The sequence below is a fragment of the Anguilla anguilla genome, chromosome 2 (genome assembly GCF_013347855.1).
Source record: "Anguilla anguilla isolate fAngAng1 chromosome 2, fAngAng1.pri, whole genome shotgun sequence".
In the NCBI taxonomy this organism is placed as follows: Eukaryota; Metazoa; Chordata; class Actinopteri; order Anguilliformes; family Anguillidae; genus Anguilla; species Anguilla anguilla.
In genome coordinates, this window is record NC_049202.1 from 9,169,652 (window position 1) to 9,191,013 (window position 21,362).

Sequence of the window (21,362 nt, forward strand, 5' to 3'; positions counted from 1 at the left end):
TGGATCATCGTACAAAAGATGATGCTGCCATCTAGTGCACAACCATATACTTGCGTACTATCATCTCAGGCTTTTTTCCTCTCATTAAACCCCAGTCATGCGTCTTTATTTTACATAGCTCCTATTTTATTCTATTACTCTATTTTACTTTTACTACAACTACAAATGATTTCATTTTCTATTTACTGCTCACTGATCTCATTTTCCGACTATCATTGTTTGACTTGGGAAATGGGGGAAATGCAATTGATACAACGCACCCCTGCCTTACCAAATACGGTGCTGGGGTTCGGACACACCTCTTTTACTAATTCAGTGTTAACGTCATCTTAAAAACGTCGGAAATGCCTCTAGTCTCCCCAGCTGTTCAGCGTAGCGTTTCTATATTATCAGCCAGGAGGGGGCAGTGTTGCCACACAATACCGGTACATCTTTTGAAACTGGTGAAGAGTTTACAATGTATTTACCTAGATAGTGCATCAGCAATATTCACGTGTAGAGTGTACAATTTGTAGTATACAACATGCTTATAATAATAACACACCTGTATAAAAGGGACCTGTATGATTTTGGGATAATAAGCAAATACAATTATACAATACTCCATTGTTTTTCTACAGATATAGCTAAAGATGTGGCTCAAATGATTCCTTGTGCACAAACGTAAAAAGACAGAATCATCATGATGGTCAGCAGTTGCATGTCATGTGTTTCATTTAATTGTTCTATGAAACAAACCATAGTTGTATCCCAGTGGAGTAAAAACCTGGTCAGGTGAACAGTCCAAAAACAATACAGAGCTGGCACAACAACCTTGGTACCCCTTTAGAAAGAAATTATTTGTCATTTATTGCCAAATGTAAAATTGAAGTTTATGGATGATGTGCCTTAACATGGCAAAATTTACTATATATATTCTAAAACAAAAAGCCACATGATGCATGCAGTTCTATGTATTTTTGCAAAATATATTGTATTTTAAAACAATAATAAAATTCCATCTGGCAAAAACAAGTAAATGTTATGTTTTTTAATACATACAGTACATTTTGACACATAAAAATGTTCTTTTTCAAATTTCAGATTTTATATTTCAACATATGTTGCTTTTTCCTAAGGGAAATGGACTCAGATATACACACACACACACACGCACACACACGCACGCACACATGCACGCACACACGCACGCACACAGACACACAGGGTGTAAACAATAGCTTGCCTTAATTTAAAAAGGTTTAAAAATAGATTCTTCAGGTTCTAAAAAGCCTAGAGAGTGGCCAACACGTTAAACACAAACAGAAGAAGGTCAGCATAAAAACAACAGAAACACTTTTTTAAGACAAAATAACGGCAATCATAATCAGGCCTCGTCTCTAGGAGAACTCCAAGAATATAAAATAAATGCAAATAGCAGTTGGAGATTTCCCTGGTAAAAAAAAAAAAAAAAACAGGAGGAATGTTCATTCTCTGTCCTCCAAGCCCTCGGCCCTAATGCTCAGTCTTCTGGCAGACTGCGCTTTCAGTCAATCGCGGAAGGGCCTAATTGTCCACTCTTGGAACGTGGCAGCCCATTGGCCGAACCGTTTGGCCAATCACAGTGGAGGTGGGGGGAGGCTGTGTTCCAAGAGCATAGCTGAGGAACGTGGTCCCAGTTAACGTGGAGGGGCGGGGAGGGGGCATGTGCAGTTGCCACGGGTGATGTGAGGAGGGGGGAGGGGGCAGGGCCTATCGTCGAGGCTGGTAGCGGTCGCGAGGGGGCAGGGGGGACACGGACGACCGGGGCAGGGGGGCGACGGACGAGCGGGGCAGGGGGGCGGAAGCGGCCTCGTCCTCGGCCTGCCCCAGCTCGCCCTGGAGCCCCTGGCTGACGCTGGACTGCAGGGCAGCCGGGGTGAGCCACTCCTTGGGCAGGCAGCTCTGGAGGAAGGGGATGCAGGAGCTGACGTAGGCCAGGCGGTTCACCCAGCGCGGGATCGGCCTCCCACACAGGATCTGCGGAGACAGCGCAGGCACAGCCAATCAGCTGGAGGAGGGCAGTAAATCAGCGAGAGGATAGCCAATCAGCTGGAAGAGGACTGTAAACACACAAACTAAAACCACATACTGCTAAAAAGGAACAATCGTTGGCTATATTCATTGAATTAGCATTCTTTGACCTAGACTCCTGTCATGGACAGCGACAGTGTCTGCTGGTTCTTGTTGTTTTCATTTAAATCAAAAGCTAATTTAGGCTTTGGAGACATGGTATGTGGACCCCTTAATGCAATCGGTGACATAGATTGATCAATTAAGCACTGAAACACTTTGCTCTGATCACACGTGCTCTGATCAGAACATGAAAACACCTTACTGTTAAGGAGGCTGTATCCATAAAAAGTATGGCCAATATTGAAAGGAAAAGGAAAAGCAATGCTTGGTATTTGTGTGTGTGTCTGTGTCTGTGTGTGTGTGTGTGTGTGTTAATGTGAGTGCATGTGAGTGAGCGTGTGCGCGCGCGCACGTGTGTGTGTGTGTGTGGTGTGTGTGTAGAAGACTGAAACAGCACATGCATTAGAATGGGTTGGCATTTTTACATGCACATTTTGCCCCTCTTCCCAGAGGCGATTCATATGGGTTGTAACTGTCTGTCTGGCTGATAATGGGATTAACCCAGTTTGGGAGATGTCCCGGGATGGCAGAGGCCTTGCGGCTCCGCTCGGAATGCCGCTGTGCCTGATAACTGAGCCGAGTCAGAGACAGCGGGCCTGCAAGCGCTCGGGGGAACAGCCTGTGTCTGGGTTAATCACAACCAACGAGGAAGACGGCAGCAGCTGAGGTGGAAGTGTTAGCGTCATCACTGCAAGTTTTAGTTAACGTCATAGCAAGATGGAAGTGTTGGCAGCATCTCAGCAACTTTCAGTTATCTTTGCAGCAAGGAGGAAGTGTTAGCGTCATCTCTGCAACTTTTTGTTGTCTTTATAGCAAGGTGGAAGTGTTAGTGTCATCTCTGCAACTTTCAGTTATCTTTATAGCAAGGAGGAAGTGTTATTGTCATCTCTGCAACTTTCAGTTATCTTTGGTGGAAGTGTTAGCTTGGGACACCCTGCATGGAGTGGTCACCTGACTTCTGCACAGAACCCTTTAAGGGACACACTGTTTAATCAAAGGCTTGCAATCAGCAGCGTGTGATGCAAGCATTCACACTCCAATGCTGTAAGCCACAGGAACAAACAGGTAATGCGATCCTTGTGACACGGCCTCCCGTCCCAGGACGTGAACGCATCAGGGAACCCTCTGAAAGGTGTGGTTACAGGGTTAAGCTGCTTTAAGAAATCTCCTGCCTCATTATCTAGACCAGGGGGTTATTAACTGAACGGTATAATACAGATGGGGGTGGGGTGGGGGGGTGCAGTACTGCTGTGAACTGGGCAGAACGGACGTCACATGGTGTCCGTGCATTCAGCCTAAAACCTGGAAAGAGTCAGGTGCTGATCAGCAGTTAGTACCCCTGCACTCATACAGGACACACAGAGTCCTGAAGTTATGTGCTGTGTTTCAGAAGTTATATAAACAAAACTGTATCTGTGTTCAGGGCCTTAGCAATGCCAAGATGTTTGGCAAGCTGAGGATTTTAGGAAACTGGGAACACAGATTTATGAAAAATTTCCATTAAACCAAATGTATCACTTTTCCATAACAGGCCTGTTTAATTTAGCAATTACAATAGATGCTGCCCTAGACATAAAAGTACTCAAACTTAAAACAGTCATAGTAAACCTGCAGGTACTGGAAGCGGACACATCATTCTGAGCGTTTGGAAATGTGCAAGAATATATAGACCTCTGTGCCCCTGAGTGTAATCACACCATATTGCATAGAATGCTTGATTACTCCTGTGACAAAGGAGGGAACACAGACTACCTAGAAGTGTTCCCTTACCTCAGAGAGTGCAGAGAAGTGTACACTTACCTCAGACAGTGCAGAGGGGAAGTGTACACTTACCTCAGACAGGGGACAGGAGAAGTGTACACTTACCTCGGAAAGTGCAGAGGAGAAGTGGTTGCAGTTTTTGTGCATGAGGTGGTAGGCGTTCCCCTTGTACTGTTTCCCCATCTCCTCTACAATACGCTCCACATCCTCCTCCAAGAAATCTGTGCTGCCCAGGACAATGGACTCTCTGAGAAAGTGAGAGAGAGAGAGAGAGAGAGAGAGAGACAGGCAGAGGCAGAGAGAGAGAGAGAGAGAGAGAGAGAGCAAGACGGACAGAGAGACATAGAGAGACGGGCAGAGAGAGGTCAGGTATCACCGTTCTGGCTGTGTTTAAGGACCGTGAAAACCCTGCACATAGCCCCAGAGTCACATGACCAGGGTAATACCTGGGCCTCACAGTCAAAGTAGAAGCTTTCACATCAGAAAAAGCCGTCAAGAGAAATGACAGGAAGTAAGAGAGTTGGGTCTAATCTGTACGAGTGAGGGGGACCCATCCAGGGGCCTGTCTCCGTGGAAACGTGGGGCCCTGCTACCAGCATTCTGTGATGATGTCACCATACCCTGAACCCTGTGGCTCAGACCCAGGTTTTTCTTTCTTTTTTTTCTTGCTTACTGTCTGGTCTATTTTTGACGGTTGGACGCTACGGTCCAAGCTGCACGGTTCGGTGCTCTCATTCTAGCAATACAGGGCAGTCAGCCAGACAGGCATGCAAGCACACACACACACACACACACACATAACACAGGCACAGAAGCTTAGTAAAAAGGGACAGGTGTGTCACCATGTGCTAACCCATACTGGGTCACATAAAGTTTCATGCATATTAAAATATTTAAAATACAGGAAGAAAGTAATAACAGAGCCATGACTGTCAGTTAAAAATACACATTTTATGTATTTATGTAAATATAAGCAGCAATTTAGCACACTTTATCGCAGGATCAGTTTGACTCAGTGGAAGCCCCACTCGTGCAGCGTGACTGAATTATTTTCCCGCCGTCGGGGAGAACGTGACCACGAGCAGAACGGCAGAGATGACGGCGACGCGTCTGCCGCTTGCTGTAAACCTGCAGCGAGCGCCGTTCCTCCGTTTTACCATCGAACCGTTCGGGGAACGCGCGCTGCACCTTGGGGTCTGTGACACTCACTTGAATTTGAAAGTTTCCCCGAGCTCCATGGCTTCGCCGGGCGAGATCTCGAACACGCCGGAAAATGGGTACGGGTGTCCTCCATACGCAAACTCTGTCAGGGCAGAAACGAGTGAAATCGCACCACTGCTGATAAGAAATATGATATCCTCTTAAGACCCGGAAATTCATTCAAAATATTTTCACTGCAATATTTCACTTTTTGTCATCCAAGACACTTGTTTTTTGTCAAGAAACGTAAATACTTAAAACTTCTCAGGAGGTTTATATGGTAAAGGGAACACTGCAAAAGAGCAAATCTATTAAGGGAATCATGTTACATGTATACCATGTATGTTACAAAAATATCTGAAAGGTACCAGTAATTTAACACTTAACAAATCTAATACACCTATTCGTTCTAAACCACAGGAGCTCTGTACCAAACTTCTCATGAAAGACTTCTAAAACCATGCTGTTAAAAAAACATTTTTAATAGACGTCCGGCAATGAACACACAGACGTCATCACTTGTTCATAATCGTACGCAAACTCGGCGATACCTGCTGCTGTAACTGACAGCTCGGGTCATTATTAAACTGAAGTTTAATGGAGATATAATCCTCGCCATCTGTTATTGAGCTTCTCAGTTTCTCTCGCTATAGCTCATTAACAACAAGGGTAGCATGCGAGCACTCTCCATTCTACTGGATTATACACAATTTTACCTTGAAGGGCACCTCAACAATGGAGGCAGAATTTTCTGATGAAAAGTGGAATATTATTCTATTTTCTCTCAGATTGCAAGGGCCCAATTTGCGTGTGTTTGTGCTCATTTCTGCACACATGGGCACCTGAATGACCAGCGGGTGTCTCTTGTGTGTCAGGAGACACATCACCCGGCACTAAGATCAGCCCTATGCCTAGCCATCAACAGTCTGATCAGCCCTATGCTATGTGATTAGCACTATGATCAGCCCTACGCTATGTCATAAGCACTATGATCAGCCCTATGCCCTGTCATTAGCACTATGATCAGCCCTACGCTATGTCATAAGCACTATGATCAGCCCTACGCAATGTCATAAGCACTATGATCAGCCCTATGCCGTGTCATTAGCACTATGATCAGCCCAACACCATGTTATGAGTACTAAGATTAGCCACATACTATGTCATGAGTACTATGATCAGCCATATGCTGTCATTAGCACTATGATTAGCCCCATGCTATGCCATCAGCACAAGAATCAGCCCTATGCTATTTCATTAGCACTATGATCAGCCCTATGCTATTTCATTAGCACTTTGATCAGCCCTACGCTATGTGATTAGCACTATGATCAGCCCTACGCTATGTCATTAGCACTATGATCAGCCCTACGCTATGTCATAAGCACTATGATCAGCCCTATGCCCTGTCATTAGCACTATGATCAGCCCTACGCTATGTCATAAGCACTATGATCAGCCCTATGCCCTGTCATTAGCACTATGATCAGCCCTACGCTATGTCATAAGCACTATGATCAGCCCTATGCTGTGTCATTAGCACTATGATCAGCCCAACACCATGTTATGAGTACTAAGATTAGCCACATACTATGTCATGAGTACTATGATCAGCCATATGCTGTCATTAGCACTATGATTAGCCCCATGCTATGCCATCAGCACAAGAATCAGCCCTATGCTATTTCATTAGCACTATGATCAGCCCTATGCTATTTCATTAGCACTTTGATCAGCCCTACGCTATGTCATTAGCACTATGATCAGCCCTACACTATGTCATTAGCACTATGATCAGCCCTACGCTATGTCATTAGCACTATGATCAGCCCTACACTATGTCATTAGCACTATGATCAGCCCTACGCTATGTGATTAGCACTATGATCAGCCCTACACTATGTGATTAGCACTATGATCAGCCCTACACTATGTCATTAGCACTATGATCAGCCCTACGCTATGTCATAAGCACTATGATCAGCCCTACACTATGTGATTAGCACTATGATCAGCCCTACACTATGTGATTAGCACTATGATCAGCCCTACACTATGTCATTAGCACTATTATCAGCCCAATACCATGTAATGAGCACTATGATTAGCCACATTAGTATTATGATCAGCCCTATGCTATGCTATTAGCATCTTAAAAACTCTTTGTATGTCTTATTCAGGCAGGTGACACTATAACCAAGCGCCTGAAAGTGACTTAATGTCATCTGGATGAGTCACAGTTTTCACAGAGCGCTCTAATGGGAGCAGCGGGCGCTACCTCTGCCGTAGACCTCGACCCCCGAGTGGAAGACTCCGATGCCCAGCGAGGTGGTGAACTCGTTGATCCAGTACTGAAAACAAGCAGAGCGCAGAATCTCCCGTTAGTCTTTAACCTTCCACCCACCGTGCGAGAGAACAGAGCGCGGCAAGACCGCAAATCCCTCAGCATCCTGAAATGTCAAACGGTCGAGATTTAATAAATATTTACAACACACAGCTCTCTCTCTCTTTAAGCTCCCACAAAGGAAAGGAGCGCAGAAAAAAACCCATGCAAGGTCTGTTTGGTTTTGACTAACGTTCTGAGCCATACTGAGTGCCATCAGTATTGTATGAAACATAAAATCCAGGATGCAAGCAGTGTTCAATTTGTGCTTCATTTTTTAAAAAGTTAGTGTGTCTGACAGACAGTCTCTACCACTTCATAAGCTTTCAATTTAGATCATGTACTTGGGATATTTAAATTTAAATGCTTCAGAACAGCGCCATGACAGATACCAGACCATGGGGCCCATCCACACGCTGGAACTGTGCCTTAACAGATACCAGACCATGGGGCCCATCCACGCACTGGAACTGTGCCCAGATACCAAACCATGGGGCCCATCCACACACTGGATCTGTGCCTTAACAGACACCAGCAGAACTCTTGGTGGTAACCCCTCCAATATGGAGCTCTACTTGGGGGTGGGAGGGGGGGGGGGGCTTGGGTGGGTGAGCGAGGTCAGGGTGACCTCCTACCCCCCAGGTTACCATGGAAACAGCACTCCTGTTTCAAAAGAAATTACTTCATAATCCTCCCCCTTCACACAAATGCACGTGCGCACACAAACACACACACACACACACACACACACACACATGCACACGCATAAACATACAGGAATACACGCTGCACATTATCTTTTTTGTCCCCAGGACATTAAAAGATGGGAGTGTTAACTGTTCATATGACAGGGCTGAACATTAATCAAGAAAGGATTACTAAACCCATTCATGTGAGATTTGTGACAATTCTATAGGTCTACACTGGCAGGATTTAAAGGGGAATGGCCAAGGAAGAACACTCCCCCCAAACACCCACACACACCCACGCACACGCACGCACACACACACACACACACAGAAAACACCGGTCCAGCAGCTTGGTAAATAAGTTTTTTTTTTTTTCTCTTTTTTCCCCTCAGAAATATACCAGGTGCCGTATTTCAACCCCAGGTCCTAAATCAATGGAACTACTTCAGATGCATTTTTCCCCCTCAAACACACACGAAGGATCAATAAATGCTATTTCTGCCTGGGTCTCAAGCCTTGTCCATTCCAGGGCCCTATAACCCTGTGAAGGGAACCGAGGGTAGGGCTGAGAGGAAAATGAATTGCAGGAAAAACGGGACTGGCTGCAGGAAACAGCATCCATAAAACATTCCAGCACAGGCCTGTAAGCGCTAGGACTGTGAGTCCGGAATGTTCCGGTCAGTACCTGGGGTTAATGCTCAAAGCCTCCTCTTCTCGGTCGGCTTTCTCAATATCACGGAGCCTCGACGCAATACCAGAATGCGTTTCTATACAGGATTCCACACACGCTCTTAAATTATTCAAAGAGAATAATGCATATATATATAGGATATCTTGTATGATAAAGCTGTCGAATGCGCACTGTAAAGGCGGTGGCTTGATCATGTGAGCGTGCTGTGAGTGTCGAGGCTGAACCAGACGGCCGTACCGCGGTATTGAAAGGAGGTGTGTCAGAAAGCAGGGGGCTTGTGGGGCCCGGCGATGCGGAGTGACTCTCGCTGGGAGTCAGCCAATCACGTCCCTGGCCTTCGCACGGTGTGCGTGACCTGCTACACGGACCTGCTGGCACACAGACCCGACGGTATGCAGACCAGCCGGTACGTGGAACCACCGCTACACAGACCTGCTGTTACAGAAAGGAGTTAGCGAACAGGGTCGCATAATTGGTAAGGAGCTTGTCTTGTAACCTAAAGGTCACAGGTTCGATGCCCAGGTAGGACAACTGCCGTTGCACCCTTGAGCAAGGTACTTAACCTGCTTTGCTTCAGTATACTGTATATCCAGCTGTATAAACGGATCCAATGTAAATGCTATGTAAAACGTTGTGTAAGTCGCTCTGGATAAGAGCGTCTGCTAAATAAGACTAAAATGTAATGTCTTAGAGGTCCACCACAGCAGCACCGCTGAAAGACCCCAGGGGCGCGTCTGCTCACTACGCTCCTCAGACTAGGAGCTTCTCACACCAGGAGCTTCTCAGACTAGGAGCACTGTTCTGGGCCTTACTTCCGTTTTCCCTTTGAGTTCATAATGGAAACAGGTTCAGATTAAGGAACCATAGAAACCTGACCCTAGATCAGCACTCCTACCCAGAGATGCTATATGAACATTTACCTGGATCAGTTTAGCCTTTCAGCTCATTGGCTGTCTGCCTCCACAGCGTCCCATTGGCTGTACATTAAGGCTTTAGCCCACTCGCTTCCTTACTTCAGACCCAATTAAAGCCAACCTTCATCCTTCAGTGCTGACAGCACGGGCATCAGAGTAATGGACAGGGGATTGCACTCAAGGTCCGTCCGGTGAGAGAGGCCATCGGAGGCTGCAGTTCTACACAGAGGCCAGCCAGATGGAGCTGGAGCCTCCAGTGAGTTTGTGCCTGAAGCCTCAGGCCAAAGCCCATTTACTGACAGGCCTCGGAATCCGTCCCACGCAACAGCCGCTCGATGCTAACGTCAGTCTCCGGCTCAGAGACCAGCGCTAGCTTCCACATTTCAACCGCAGCCTACCTGCGAGAGCCCTTATCTTTCACAAACAGAGCAGAAACTTCCAGTCAAGTTCAACTTGAGGCCAGAGCGCCAGGAAAGGAAAATCTATATGCAAAACAGGAACTGGATACAGGCACAGTCACCTGAAACACAGGTACACGGGCAGTGTGACCGCTCCCTCATCCCTGCGGTCAGCGATACGGGGGTTACACCATCCTGGGCTCATTAGATCCACAGCAGCCTGGCCAGCGATGGACAGAAGATAATAGAGAAAATTCTCTTCACAGGTGTGCTTAAGGTGTGCTTCCCAAACGCCACTTATAGGCAGAATTATGCCACTTATGCAGATCCTTCAAAAAAAGGTCACAGGTCTTAGATTTCCAACAGTTTTGGCAAATGATTGTACCTGATGAACTGAAATAAAGGTGTCTACCCGGACGAAAAAAGAAACACAAATGCCTGACTGAACATGTTGAAGATAAATGTCATCATCCATGAATAACAACGCAGTCATTTTTTTTAAGGTTAGTACTGATTTCTGTGATTTCCACAGGCCTACACATTTCTTCTTGGCACGTATGGCAGAAAAAAAAACCCTGCAGCATAACCTCCTATGTAGTTGGCACTTTTGTTACAGGGAATGATACCTTGGGCTAAACTGGATTAATTACTCATTTTATGGGATCAAAACTTCTTAATTTCCCATCCAGGGCCTGCCCTGTTCAGGCTACTGGGAAAAATAAGTTGCTGCAGAGAGAGGTGTTGGTGGGCCAGTAGGGGGCACTATTCTATTTGGCCATCTGGACCCAGCAGAAAACCAGTGCCCCAGTATCCTGCTGTGGGAGCTTCTGTGTAACAGGTCACCATAGCAACAAGGATCCACTATTCAGAGGGCGGAGCAATAGCTTAATTCATCTCAGGCACATCAGCCCCAAACCACTCTAAAGGCCTCAGCCAATCACAGAGATGGACACAATGACCGGAGCCAATTCAAACAGCATCTCAACCACAATGCTGCACGTTACTTTTATTTTATTACAGTTTCTTTGTTAAGGTTCAGGCATTCACTGAAGCATGGGTAAACATTAACTCCGCATTAAAAGGGCCACATTAGATAAGGCAACACCAGTGTCAATATCAATTCCCCAAGCCAGCATAATACATTCAAATGCCATTCAAATTCAAGCGATAAAGCCTATAAACCCTTTGTTGCGCAACATCTGTCAACTGTAAAGATCACAGATTGGGCATTCATCTCTAGAAGCCCAGCATTTTAATGGAAAATGTTCATCGGTGCAACCTTCCCACACCTGTCTGATCTTTGCTACAGGCTCTACAGACATGCCAGAGCCCAGGGTGGTTTCCACGACTAAAAACACAAACGCCGACTGACGTAACGAGGCCGCTGATATGATCGACTGCTGACGGGATCCAGTGGGTGTGGCCCCACAGACTCACGGCTTCCCGAAACCCGTGAAAAAGACGACGCTCACATACCCCCGGATTTTGTCTCAATCAGGAAACCGTGTAAATTCAGAGCTCTAACCTCAGGAAGGACATACTGTAAAAGCTTTACTTCTCTGGATCTCTGAGCTCAACACTACTGAGGAAAAAGTGGGGTAATCCCGTTGCGGTTTCAATCTTGCACAATGGGACCAATGTCCAGACAACGAGGAATTTAGAAACTTCACTTGAGCAACAGTCTAAGGCGAACAAGTTAGAACAAGATGTGAATGAGTGTTATTCAGAGTTAACTCTTGATGCTCAGACACAAAGGTAGTTAAATAAACTTCAGGTGCCAAAGCTCTCAGCTAGTCAGTGATGCTACAGGAGCATGCAGCCGTGTTACTTGCGACTTTGATTTATCTATCTATCAAAGTCCCTAGTAACCCGAGACTTCTTTTCAAGTTACTGTGTGGTTGGAAGAGTCCTGCAGTATAAAATCCATTGTGTCCAATTCACCTTATAACCAGTTGACCTGTAGAGTGCGGTCCTGGTACACACCTGTGCCTTTGGACAAAAAAACGCCATTATCAGGTTCTTTCTGCTCTCTTATAGAGGGACTCAGCCTCTGTATGTGGTGTGTGACTTCACTGTGATGTGTGAAAAGAGGTGATTAAAATTGAATGTGATTTCATTTTAAGAGAACTTTAGGAGCACCAGAAAACCCTGGGGAGAAACGCAGGTGCTGAGAATCGCACGCAGGACGGGACTTTCCCTCACATTTGCGTTAAGCGCCACGGGTTTCGGGCTAACGCGGCTTTAAACAGGCATGTAAATGAGCAGGCTCTGAAGGAGGGCGAGCCAAGCACCCACGTCACACACTAAAGACGCGCGTTTAAAATTCAGACAAACAATCCGCACACACACACGCACACAATTCCACACTGGCGTTTCACTGTTTTAACGAGACCGCACCATCTGAAAACGTTCCGAGGTTCTTTGAGCGAGTGTGATTTTAACATCAGGAATTAATATACAAATTCCAAAATGCTGAACTCGCAGGGGCTAAAAAAAAAGTGGTATGAAACTGGCACAATTCAGATCTAGCAGAAAACCACGTTCTGTTTAGACTAATAGTAACAGGCATATTTTGTTCAGAAAAGCATTGTGGGAAAGGCAGATCTCCAGGTAACCTCCCAGGTAACAGGCAGGGGCAACCTTCTGAGCCGCCCGGGTTCTGTGTTCTATTCCGACAGCAGCTAGCTCAGGACAGATCCTCCGCCTCGTCGGAGACACGCATCGCTGGCCTTCAGGCTACGCGTCACTGAGCGCTGCCTCGCTGATCACGTGACCTCAGCCAACCGAGAGCAGAAGCGCGTTTCCACTGCGGAGGCGGAGCCGGTGAGGAGAGCGCTGGAAGCCAGCCGGCTCGCTGTGGTACCGCGTTACTTCCTGTGCGTTACCTGCGAAACGCTGCAGTGCCGCAATACACTTACGACACCAAAACCTCCTTACCTGCCCCGGGCCTCCGCTGCGGTCCGAGGCCGAGGGTTTCCTCAGACCTGAGCTCAGCGGAAGCAGGCTGCACCCGCGGGCGGCGGGCACTGTACCGCAGCTACGCCGGGCCAGCATCTGCGCCAACGATGGGGCTCATTCGGCACGGGTCAGTGCCACTGGAGAGATCACCGCCTTTCATTCCTTTCCACTACATCGCTTCCGTACGCCAACTCGTGTCCTTCCACTGGAGAAACCATCAGGCATTTATGAACCGTTTTACCGTTTTGCATTTAAAAACATTTTTTTTATAGTACAGTTTTTATAAACATCTGAGATACCAAGGAGGTCATGGAGTATTAACTGCAAATGAGGAGCAAGGATAAACACTAATAATTCCAGCGTTTCAAAATCTGGGAAGTAAGACTTCTAAGAAAATTCCAGCCTGCTTCTAAAAAAACATGGCACTGCATGATGTAAACTGAAAACTACGGCCTTCATTTCAATAATACAGATCCAAAAAAAAACACACCCAATTCCCTCTCAAAACACTCTCCATTCCTTCACAAAAATGCTCTCAATTCCCTCTCAAAAACACTGTAATTCATTTGCAAAAACGCTCTCAATTCCCTCTCAAAAACACTCTCCTTTCCTTTTTCTTCCCTCAAATTTCCACTGCATTCCTCTCTCCATTCCTACCTCATACCCAGCCCTCACATCTGCATTCCGCTCCAGTTGCTGCTTCAGAATTGGAACTGACAATTTAATTCTGGGATTGAAGGCCAGCAATTAGGCTAATTGTGCGTGTTGCTGGGAGCGTTGTGTGTTCCCTGATGTTAACTGTGCGACCACATGAATTTCACAATGGATAGGAACACAGCCAATCTGCTTCAGGTGCATTTATCTGCATTGTCATGAGAAAACAGAAATCCTGCCATTGTCTAAAACAATCTGTCATTATTTCTGTGCACCACTCCACAGAGTGTTGTTGACCATAGTCCTTTACAACTAATGCACAACCAAACTGTATATTAGGCACATTAATTGAGTTCCTTAACATTAAATCTCTTAAATGTGAGAACTGGAATAGTCAGAAGGCTGACAAAGCACAGTCAGCAGAGCTGGAGAAAGATGACTTCCTTTGGAAATAACGCCGACGTAAAAGCGGATCTGTGCATGTTGACCCACCACAGACCCTGTATGGAATCCATACGCGCGACTCTTAAATGCTTTTTACGCTGTGTGCAGAGATTTGGCAGGCTAAGGATGTTTCGTGGTTATAATTGCTTAGCTGGCAGAAAGACGATATTCACGTGGTTCACGAACGGAATGAGATATGAAGCCGGTGCCGGGAAGCCGGCTCGTCTTTCAGCTGCACACGTTCGGGTCCCCGCGCGCGAGCGGCAGTATCGTACACCAGCGTTTCCACCGCACGCGCACACGCCGTTAAAGCGCGTCACTCAGTCTGCAGCTGAACACATCAGATCGGCCCCTTCGCCTGCACCGTTTCATCCTGTTTAAAAATCAGGTCTTAAGGTCTTTCAGCTGTTTTTATAACCCCATTTTATTTCTATATGCCATTTCGTTTTATTATATTTCATTGCAATTCACTTGAGTTATTCTACTGAATCTCCTTTGTTGTCCCACCTTGTAATTGAAATTTTTATTTACTCTTTATTCATTTTTATTATCCTTATTCATTTTCAATATTACTGTATATCCTAAGGCTTACAATTTTCCTTATTATATCCTATGATTTATCCTGTACTGTCAGATTACACTGGGGCAGTCACACATTTGCTTGCTGGCGCTATCTTCCTTTTCTATTTTTAATAATTTGGTTGTAAATCACTTTAGGCAACATGTACGCATGAAAGATGCAGCACAAACAAAGGTATTATTGCTGTCATTGTCGTCGCAGGGGCAGCTGTGTACATCAATGGAGCGTCTAATTGCAGCACATTAGCAAATCAAATTGGCTGCTTAGCCTGGGCAGCAGGAGAGGAGCCATGGCAACCATTTGAAGGCGGAGCTTAACCCACCCAGCCCCTGGAGCATATGGGCCTTTTCTGACTGACTATCAGACAGACACACAGACAGCATGGGGACCCAGGTGTTCTCCCTGGGGAAGGCAAAACTTAGATAAAACCAGAGGGCTTCTGATCATAACCGGGGCTCTCTAGAGCACGGGCATTCCGGTGACATTCCGCTGATGTTCCACTGGGGCACACACTATACCCAACCTTCACCTGGGACATCCCAGTTTAGCCCTTTATCCCTAATGGATGCATGGAACAATTAAAACCGATGGAACCTATTTAAAAACGAAAAAAAAATGCTCAGGATGTATGTTAGAGAAAAAAAACCCTTTTTAAAACCCTTAAGCTTTTCTATCTAATAGAGTTATGTGGTACCCTCGGAAACAGCCTATTCTTCCATTGTTCTTTTTTCTTGATGTGGCAGTTAAATAGTTAACCCCCATGGAAGGAAGTCATTGACAGGAGGAGAATTGTCCAGTCAGTATTCTTCATGTAACGCACCACCATTACATCAGACAAAAACAGTGCAATCAAAGGAGCAAGCCTCCCAACAGCCAATCAAACGGGCAGGTTTCACAACAACCAATCAAATGGGCAGATCTCACAACAGCCAATTAAACATGCAGACCTCACAACAGCCAAGATGCCTTTTAAACATGGTCTGTGGCACATGGTCAGTGGCACAAGTCCATAGCTTTTTGCAAGAGACTGCACTCCAGCGTGTAATTAAATTCTGAAAAAAAAAATGTGGAGAGATGCATGACAGTCAATCTCTAATCTACCAGTCCAAATTTTGCTGTGGTGTTTTCTGTGTGCTGGGGTGAGAGAATTCTGGGGAGTAATTCTAACTGCAGTTTTATGCCTGGGTAGGTGGAATAAGGACCTGAAGCGATGGCTCTGAGTTGAGTGCGAGAGGGCACTTTGAAAGATAAAGCGTCAGAGCCACTGGCAGTATCTTCACTCGAACCTTAACGCTGTGGGCCCCAAAGCACTTCGGGACTCACTCGTGGGTCATGGGAGATTTTGAGGTTCAGTTGCACTTGGGACAAACTTAATGGTAGAAAATACAAACAACATTCACAGCAGCATATTTAAAAACTTCACTGCAGTAGGCACATTGTCCAGCCAGTTTTTTTCCGCACATTCATTTGAAATCCACCGTTCATGATGATAGGGTGCAAAAAAGTCACAAAAATGTATTCACACAACAGTGCGGGTCGTGTGGCTTAGTACAGCTGTAAGCATGGCCACAATGTGGGCGCCCGGCTAACGTTACATCACCGTTGCTTCCCTGGTAACCTCAAACCCGAGAACAGCAACTGAAATATGACAATTCAGCCAACGGTTCAGACCACAGAACCGTATTTAATTCTGAAGCCCAGGCGGACAGAGGAACTCCAGCAAGCACCAGAGTTTTCAGCCGCGGACGTCACGCTCTGACAAGAAACGACAATTTCAGGCGCGAACGTCACGCTCTTACAGAATTCCAGTACAACGGGAAATCAAGCCCACCGCACGCTTTCCCGTGTACTATCAGTGACTGATCCTGGTATTGCGAGACCCGCTCACGTCAAACAGCGAGCTACCGCTATACTTCACAACTACACACGCTACACGTAACAGGAAACTTGAGGCAAAAGCAGCACTTTTGAGTAATTGCATCAAACAGCGTGTTGCGTCAGTAAATAAGGTAATGTGGCTTTCCGTACTGAGCGCGTCAACTCCAAGGTAGTGCGCTACATACAAAGACTCCATTCATGTAAAGTTGGGCACATTAAAGCCATTTACAGCACTAATTTACCCTTTAAGATCCTGGAGTGGTGAGTTTAGGCTACGAGAGATTTTTAGGTATTTTTAAATGGCTACAGAGAGGGTAATACAGATTAGGCTTGAACAGCATGATCCTAGATGGAGATGCTTGCCTAAATTAAGGTCATAATGTAGGCTCATTTGAAAGCATTTATTGGAGGTGCAAGTGTTAACAGGCAAGTAACTCTAAAAATCACCTGAGGAGGCTCATTCACCAATGAATGGTCCCACGAGAATTAGAGCAGGACAGCGTAGCCTTGCAATGTACAGCCTGTTCATTACACCTGGCACAGTGTGCTCCTGAGTACCGCAAAGAGCACAAGCAATAGACTCATGAGCGGTGAAAAATGTAATCTGGTCAGTCTTTAGGTGCGTTCTCAACAAACGAACGCGTGAATGTACAGTAGGCTATAGCACGCGCCTAAAGAAGCCCAGAGGCCGGAGTGCCTCCAACAGTGAAGGGTTCGGTTTTCTCGGTAGGGGTGTAACGTCACATTGATCCAGATCGATGTCAGTTCAAAGGGCAGTGATCCAATGCAATCGATACAACACGAAAATCGACCCGTCTCGTTATGAATCGTAGCAAAACGCTTATTTACATGTTCTTAATCTTACAGCTGTTTGCTCTAGGGAAACACTGTTTACATGATTTTTAAAAGTTCAGTTTTAGCCGGACTAAAACAATAAATCGACTTTTTCAAACATGTAAATCCATTCACTGCCAAAGTCATTCTGTTTCCGACTCGACCCCATCATCACTCGTGCGTGTGCCGTTTTTCCTTCTGTTAAGCGCGATGTCAATACGTTTTTGCAGACAATCTCATCTTGGTTGTACGATGTAACATGACTATGTAAACTGGATCACACATATTAATAATTTCTCATTACATCGGATTGTTTTGGATCGTATCCTAGTAAAAATGTGTGATGTGTGCCAATTATCAAACCAATGCCCCAAGAATTGAACTCGTATCCCATCGTGGTGAAGCCTGAGCTTTACATGCCCTAGTTCCACAAGTGAAGGGTTCTGGCAGATCTGGTGTGGGGTGCGTTTTTCTGGCATGGTTTGGGCTCCCTCCATCCCCTTAAAAGGTAAGGCCAGTGCTAATTGCTACTTAATGGTTTTGAGCGATAACATTCATCCTGTGTTGCAGCATTTTCCCCTGCCTCCGTCAAAAAGGCCAGAGTTAACTGCCTTTTCTACTGTGCCACATCCACCCTGCACAATTTCAGACGCCAAGTAGATTCTGCACAGATACAAGCTATATGGCACACAGTGGCCCAAACCCTAACAAGTCACTTCACACTGGGGATTCCATCTTTCTGTAACGGCTGTTTATTAGTCCAATAAATTACATTCTCAAAAACATCCCTTTTTTCAATAGCATGTCATTCATTCGCTGGTATATCCCCAGGAGGGTGCCAGCATATACATCAGCATTTTGTTAAGACATGGACCACCTTATCTTTTCACATATAACTGATACTAATATCAATTATTTAGTAACCGAGTCAATGATATTATTTCCCTCAAGACAATTTAGTGCTTGATCCTGATAAGAACGAGCACATCAACATCTGCACAGATCTAGTAGCGAAACGGAGAGCGACGGTTATCACTGGTTATTTGTGCCAACAGAATGTAGACACAAAGGAATGATTTCCATTATGGAAATCATCCAAAATAACATTACAGTTTATACTCACTTGGGTATTAAGTACCAACAATTTATTTATGTTTGTTGTTCAAAATACAGGCCTAAGTAATAAAGCAATCACACAACAATGTCATTTATAGCCCATGTAAATAAATCCAGGACCAAATGTCCGTAAACCTTAAGTGTGAGAGAGAATACTTTGTATGCCTGGTTAACTTTTCATAGCTTTTAATCATATTTCCTGCTAAACATAATCCAGGAGAAATTAAGAAATTAATGCAAGAAAAAGCTTTCCAATATTATTGGCCAGTTGTTTCACCCTTTCCATAGTGCTTTCATGGAATGCGTCGGAAACGACAAGTTCGAATCAACGCAAGTTACCTGATATGAAACTGTTCCCCCGATTGCAAATTAACGAGAAAAAAAAATATATATACACAATTTTATTCTTTGGTTTCAATAGAGACAAAAAGTAAAGTTAAAAGCTTTTATCCACAATTTGAAGTATTATTCTGAACTCACAACCAGTGCTTGCTACCGCCTACGTATCAAGACATCAAACACAGAAATAAAGAAACAGTGGAGGTATATTTTGTTTCTTTATGCTCTATTTGGGTACTAATAAGTACCTTTTACAAGCAAAAAGGTGCAAATTAATAATGAATTGCTGTTTAGGGATACAATTTTAAGTAGGCCAACCTATAGAGTTTGCACCTTTTTATGCACTTTTTTCTACCTTTTTTATGATAATTAATTATAAAATCCCCTAATTTGGTTTAATCTATCATACATAACAAGGCGGTAACAGTGCAGCCAACCAGTGTTGCTTTCGTTTTATATAAAGTCCTGCATCGAGACGAAGTAACACATTATAAATAAAATTAGTTAACTTAATATAGGCTAATATATTGTGTCTGAGTTCATAACCGTCTACATGAAAGTTAAAAGTACTTACCATGTCATAAACGTTCAATATGATCGGCTCGTTTGCCATCATATGTGGCGAGCAATGTTGCGCGCAGGCTGAATTTCTCCGTTATCTCCACAGCGCTCAAGCACACCTACAGCAAATTCTGTTTAGTCGGCAAAATATACTATCCTCGACTCCACACTTGTTTTTTGTTATCCAAGTCTCTCCTCTTCGCCCCAGAGTTGTCCACGAGATTCATACAAGTACATGCAATCCGCCAAATACACATCAGAAGAGCAACTTCAAGGCAACTGTACTTTTTAGCCAGCCGCCAGCTAGCTAGATTGATGGCTGCTACTGTATCTAGTTCCCAGATAAGAGACACGCCAATGTTTCCGGATTATATAAAGGTTTTTTTTCATATAGCTTATGACCTTGCCTATAGAAATTCAACAAGAGAGCGAAGTGTGTAGCGAAAAGATGCAAAAAAACGTCGTCAAACGTCAAACTAGACTTTTCTTCGGCATGTGACCAGAAGCTCTATGCTACGGACCCATGCGCTTTTAACTCATTGAAAGTGGAGAGCCGTCTTCCTTTCGGCTTTTCTTCTTCGGTGCCTGAAATCGGCGGTCGTTTACTCCGCCTGCCAGCAGCCACATCGCATGCTCATTAGATAGTCAATGTACTGTTCCTGTCTGACATTGTACAGACGATAGCTGTTGCCAAATTTCCGGAAAACCTTTAATGAAGGAACTTTTGGTGGAAGGTTTGTAAGGGGAATTACGGTGTTATATATTTTACAGTGATGGATCATTAAGGCATACATTTAAAATGAGAGAGAAACGAATCCTTCCAAAGAAAACAGTAAAAAAAAAAAAAAAAAAAATCCATAGCGTGCAGTAGGCTGCTTAAAATACCTTATTCCTGGACTGGACGTGTTGAACTCTCAGATCCAGAAAAGAGATCACATCGGTACAGCGTCCGGCATCCATCCCATCTCAATTATTTAAATTAAAAGTTTCCCCTGGATATCAGTATTAATTAATCACATGCAATGTTCGCATATTATTCTCTGGCCTTGATATACCGGGCTGAATAAATTAAAATTATGTTTTTTTTCTTCGATGTGACATGCTCGGTTGTGCAATGTACAGTATCTTAACCGATGGATGTCTGGATGTTCAATAGACTAGTTTCATTAATTGTATTGTGTTTCATAGTTTTGGCTCCATCCCCTTCCACTGTTGCATTCAAACCACGCGGGGGCAGCAAATGAACACTGGCAATATTAAATCCAACAAATTACAATGTTCATTTGTCTTTATGCTGCGTGTGTAATAGAAAAGTCAATAAAAAATTGTACCGTGATTAAAAAAAAAAAGAATGCAGCAGCAATAATGGCTGTTTAAAATCCATAAACATTCAAACATCGAACATTAATGGTGTATTACAAGAGTTATCAATTCATGTTCCATGATTTTATCCATTTTATTGGTTGTATTTGACAGTTGTACTGATTGTTTTTAGATAGCTGTACTGACCGTAAAGATCTTAACGAATTGACCTTTCGACAATTATTTTATTTGACGTTTCCCTATCATTAACGGTTGTGTATTTCTACTGTCATTTACATATTTGAGTAATAATTCATTAGTGTTTTTGTAGACTGATTCATGATATTTGTCTGCCAGATTTCCAGTTATAAAAGCAACAAGAACACTACAATTCTGTATTCAAATGTTGTGCCGTATATGATTGTGTGATGCGTGATGATACTTTCTTCTTACATGTAGCCTACTGTAGAAACTAATTTGTGTTAATTCATTATCACGTGCGCACT

At 44.5% G+C, this 21,362-nt stretch overlaps 1 protein-coding gene across 1 annotated transcript; it reads right to left on the bottom strand.

Annotated features, from left to right (window-relative positions):
- Positions 1-696: 696 nt before the first annotated feature.
- On the bottom strand, positions 697-20,131 carry LOC118219731 (deubiquitinase DESI2). Its single transcript, XM_035403069.1, has 5 exons — positions 19,568-20,131; positions 7,394-7,466; positions 5,125-5,218; positions 4,021-4,162; positions 697-1,998 (listed from the first exon to the last, which is right to left on the bottom strand). The coding sequence occupies exons 1-5, from the start codon at positions 19,607-19,609 to the stop codon at positions 1,732-1,734; spliced, it is 618 nt and encodes a 205-aa protein (XP_035258960.1). The 5' UTR covers positions 19,610-20,131; the 3' UTR covers positions 697-1,731.
- Positions 20,132-21,362: the final 1,231 nt, after the last annotated feature.

What these genes read in the sequence shown, in the direction of transcription:
- LOC118219731 (XM_035403069.1), bottom strand. Translation starts at nt 19,609, where the DNA reads ATGATGGCAAACGAGCCGATCATATTGAACGTTTATGACATG. An exon ending in GGGGAAACTTTCAAATTCAA is followed by an intron (nt 4,163 to 5,124) that starts GTGAGTGTCACA and finishes TCACTTTCTCAG; the next exon opens with AGAGTCCATTGTCCTGGGCA. An exon ending in TCTCCTCTGCACTTTCCGAG is followed by an intron (nt 1,999 to 4,020) that starts GTAAGTGTACAC and finishes CTGTCTCCGCAG; the next exon opens with ATCCTGTGTGGGAGGCCGAT.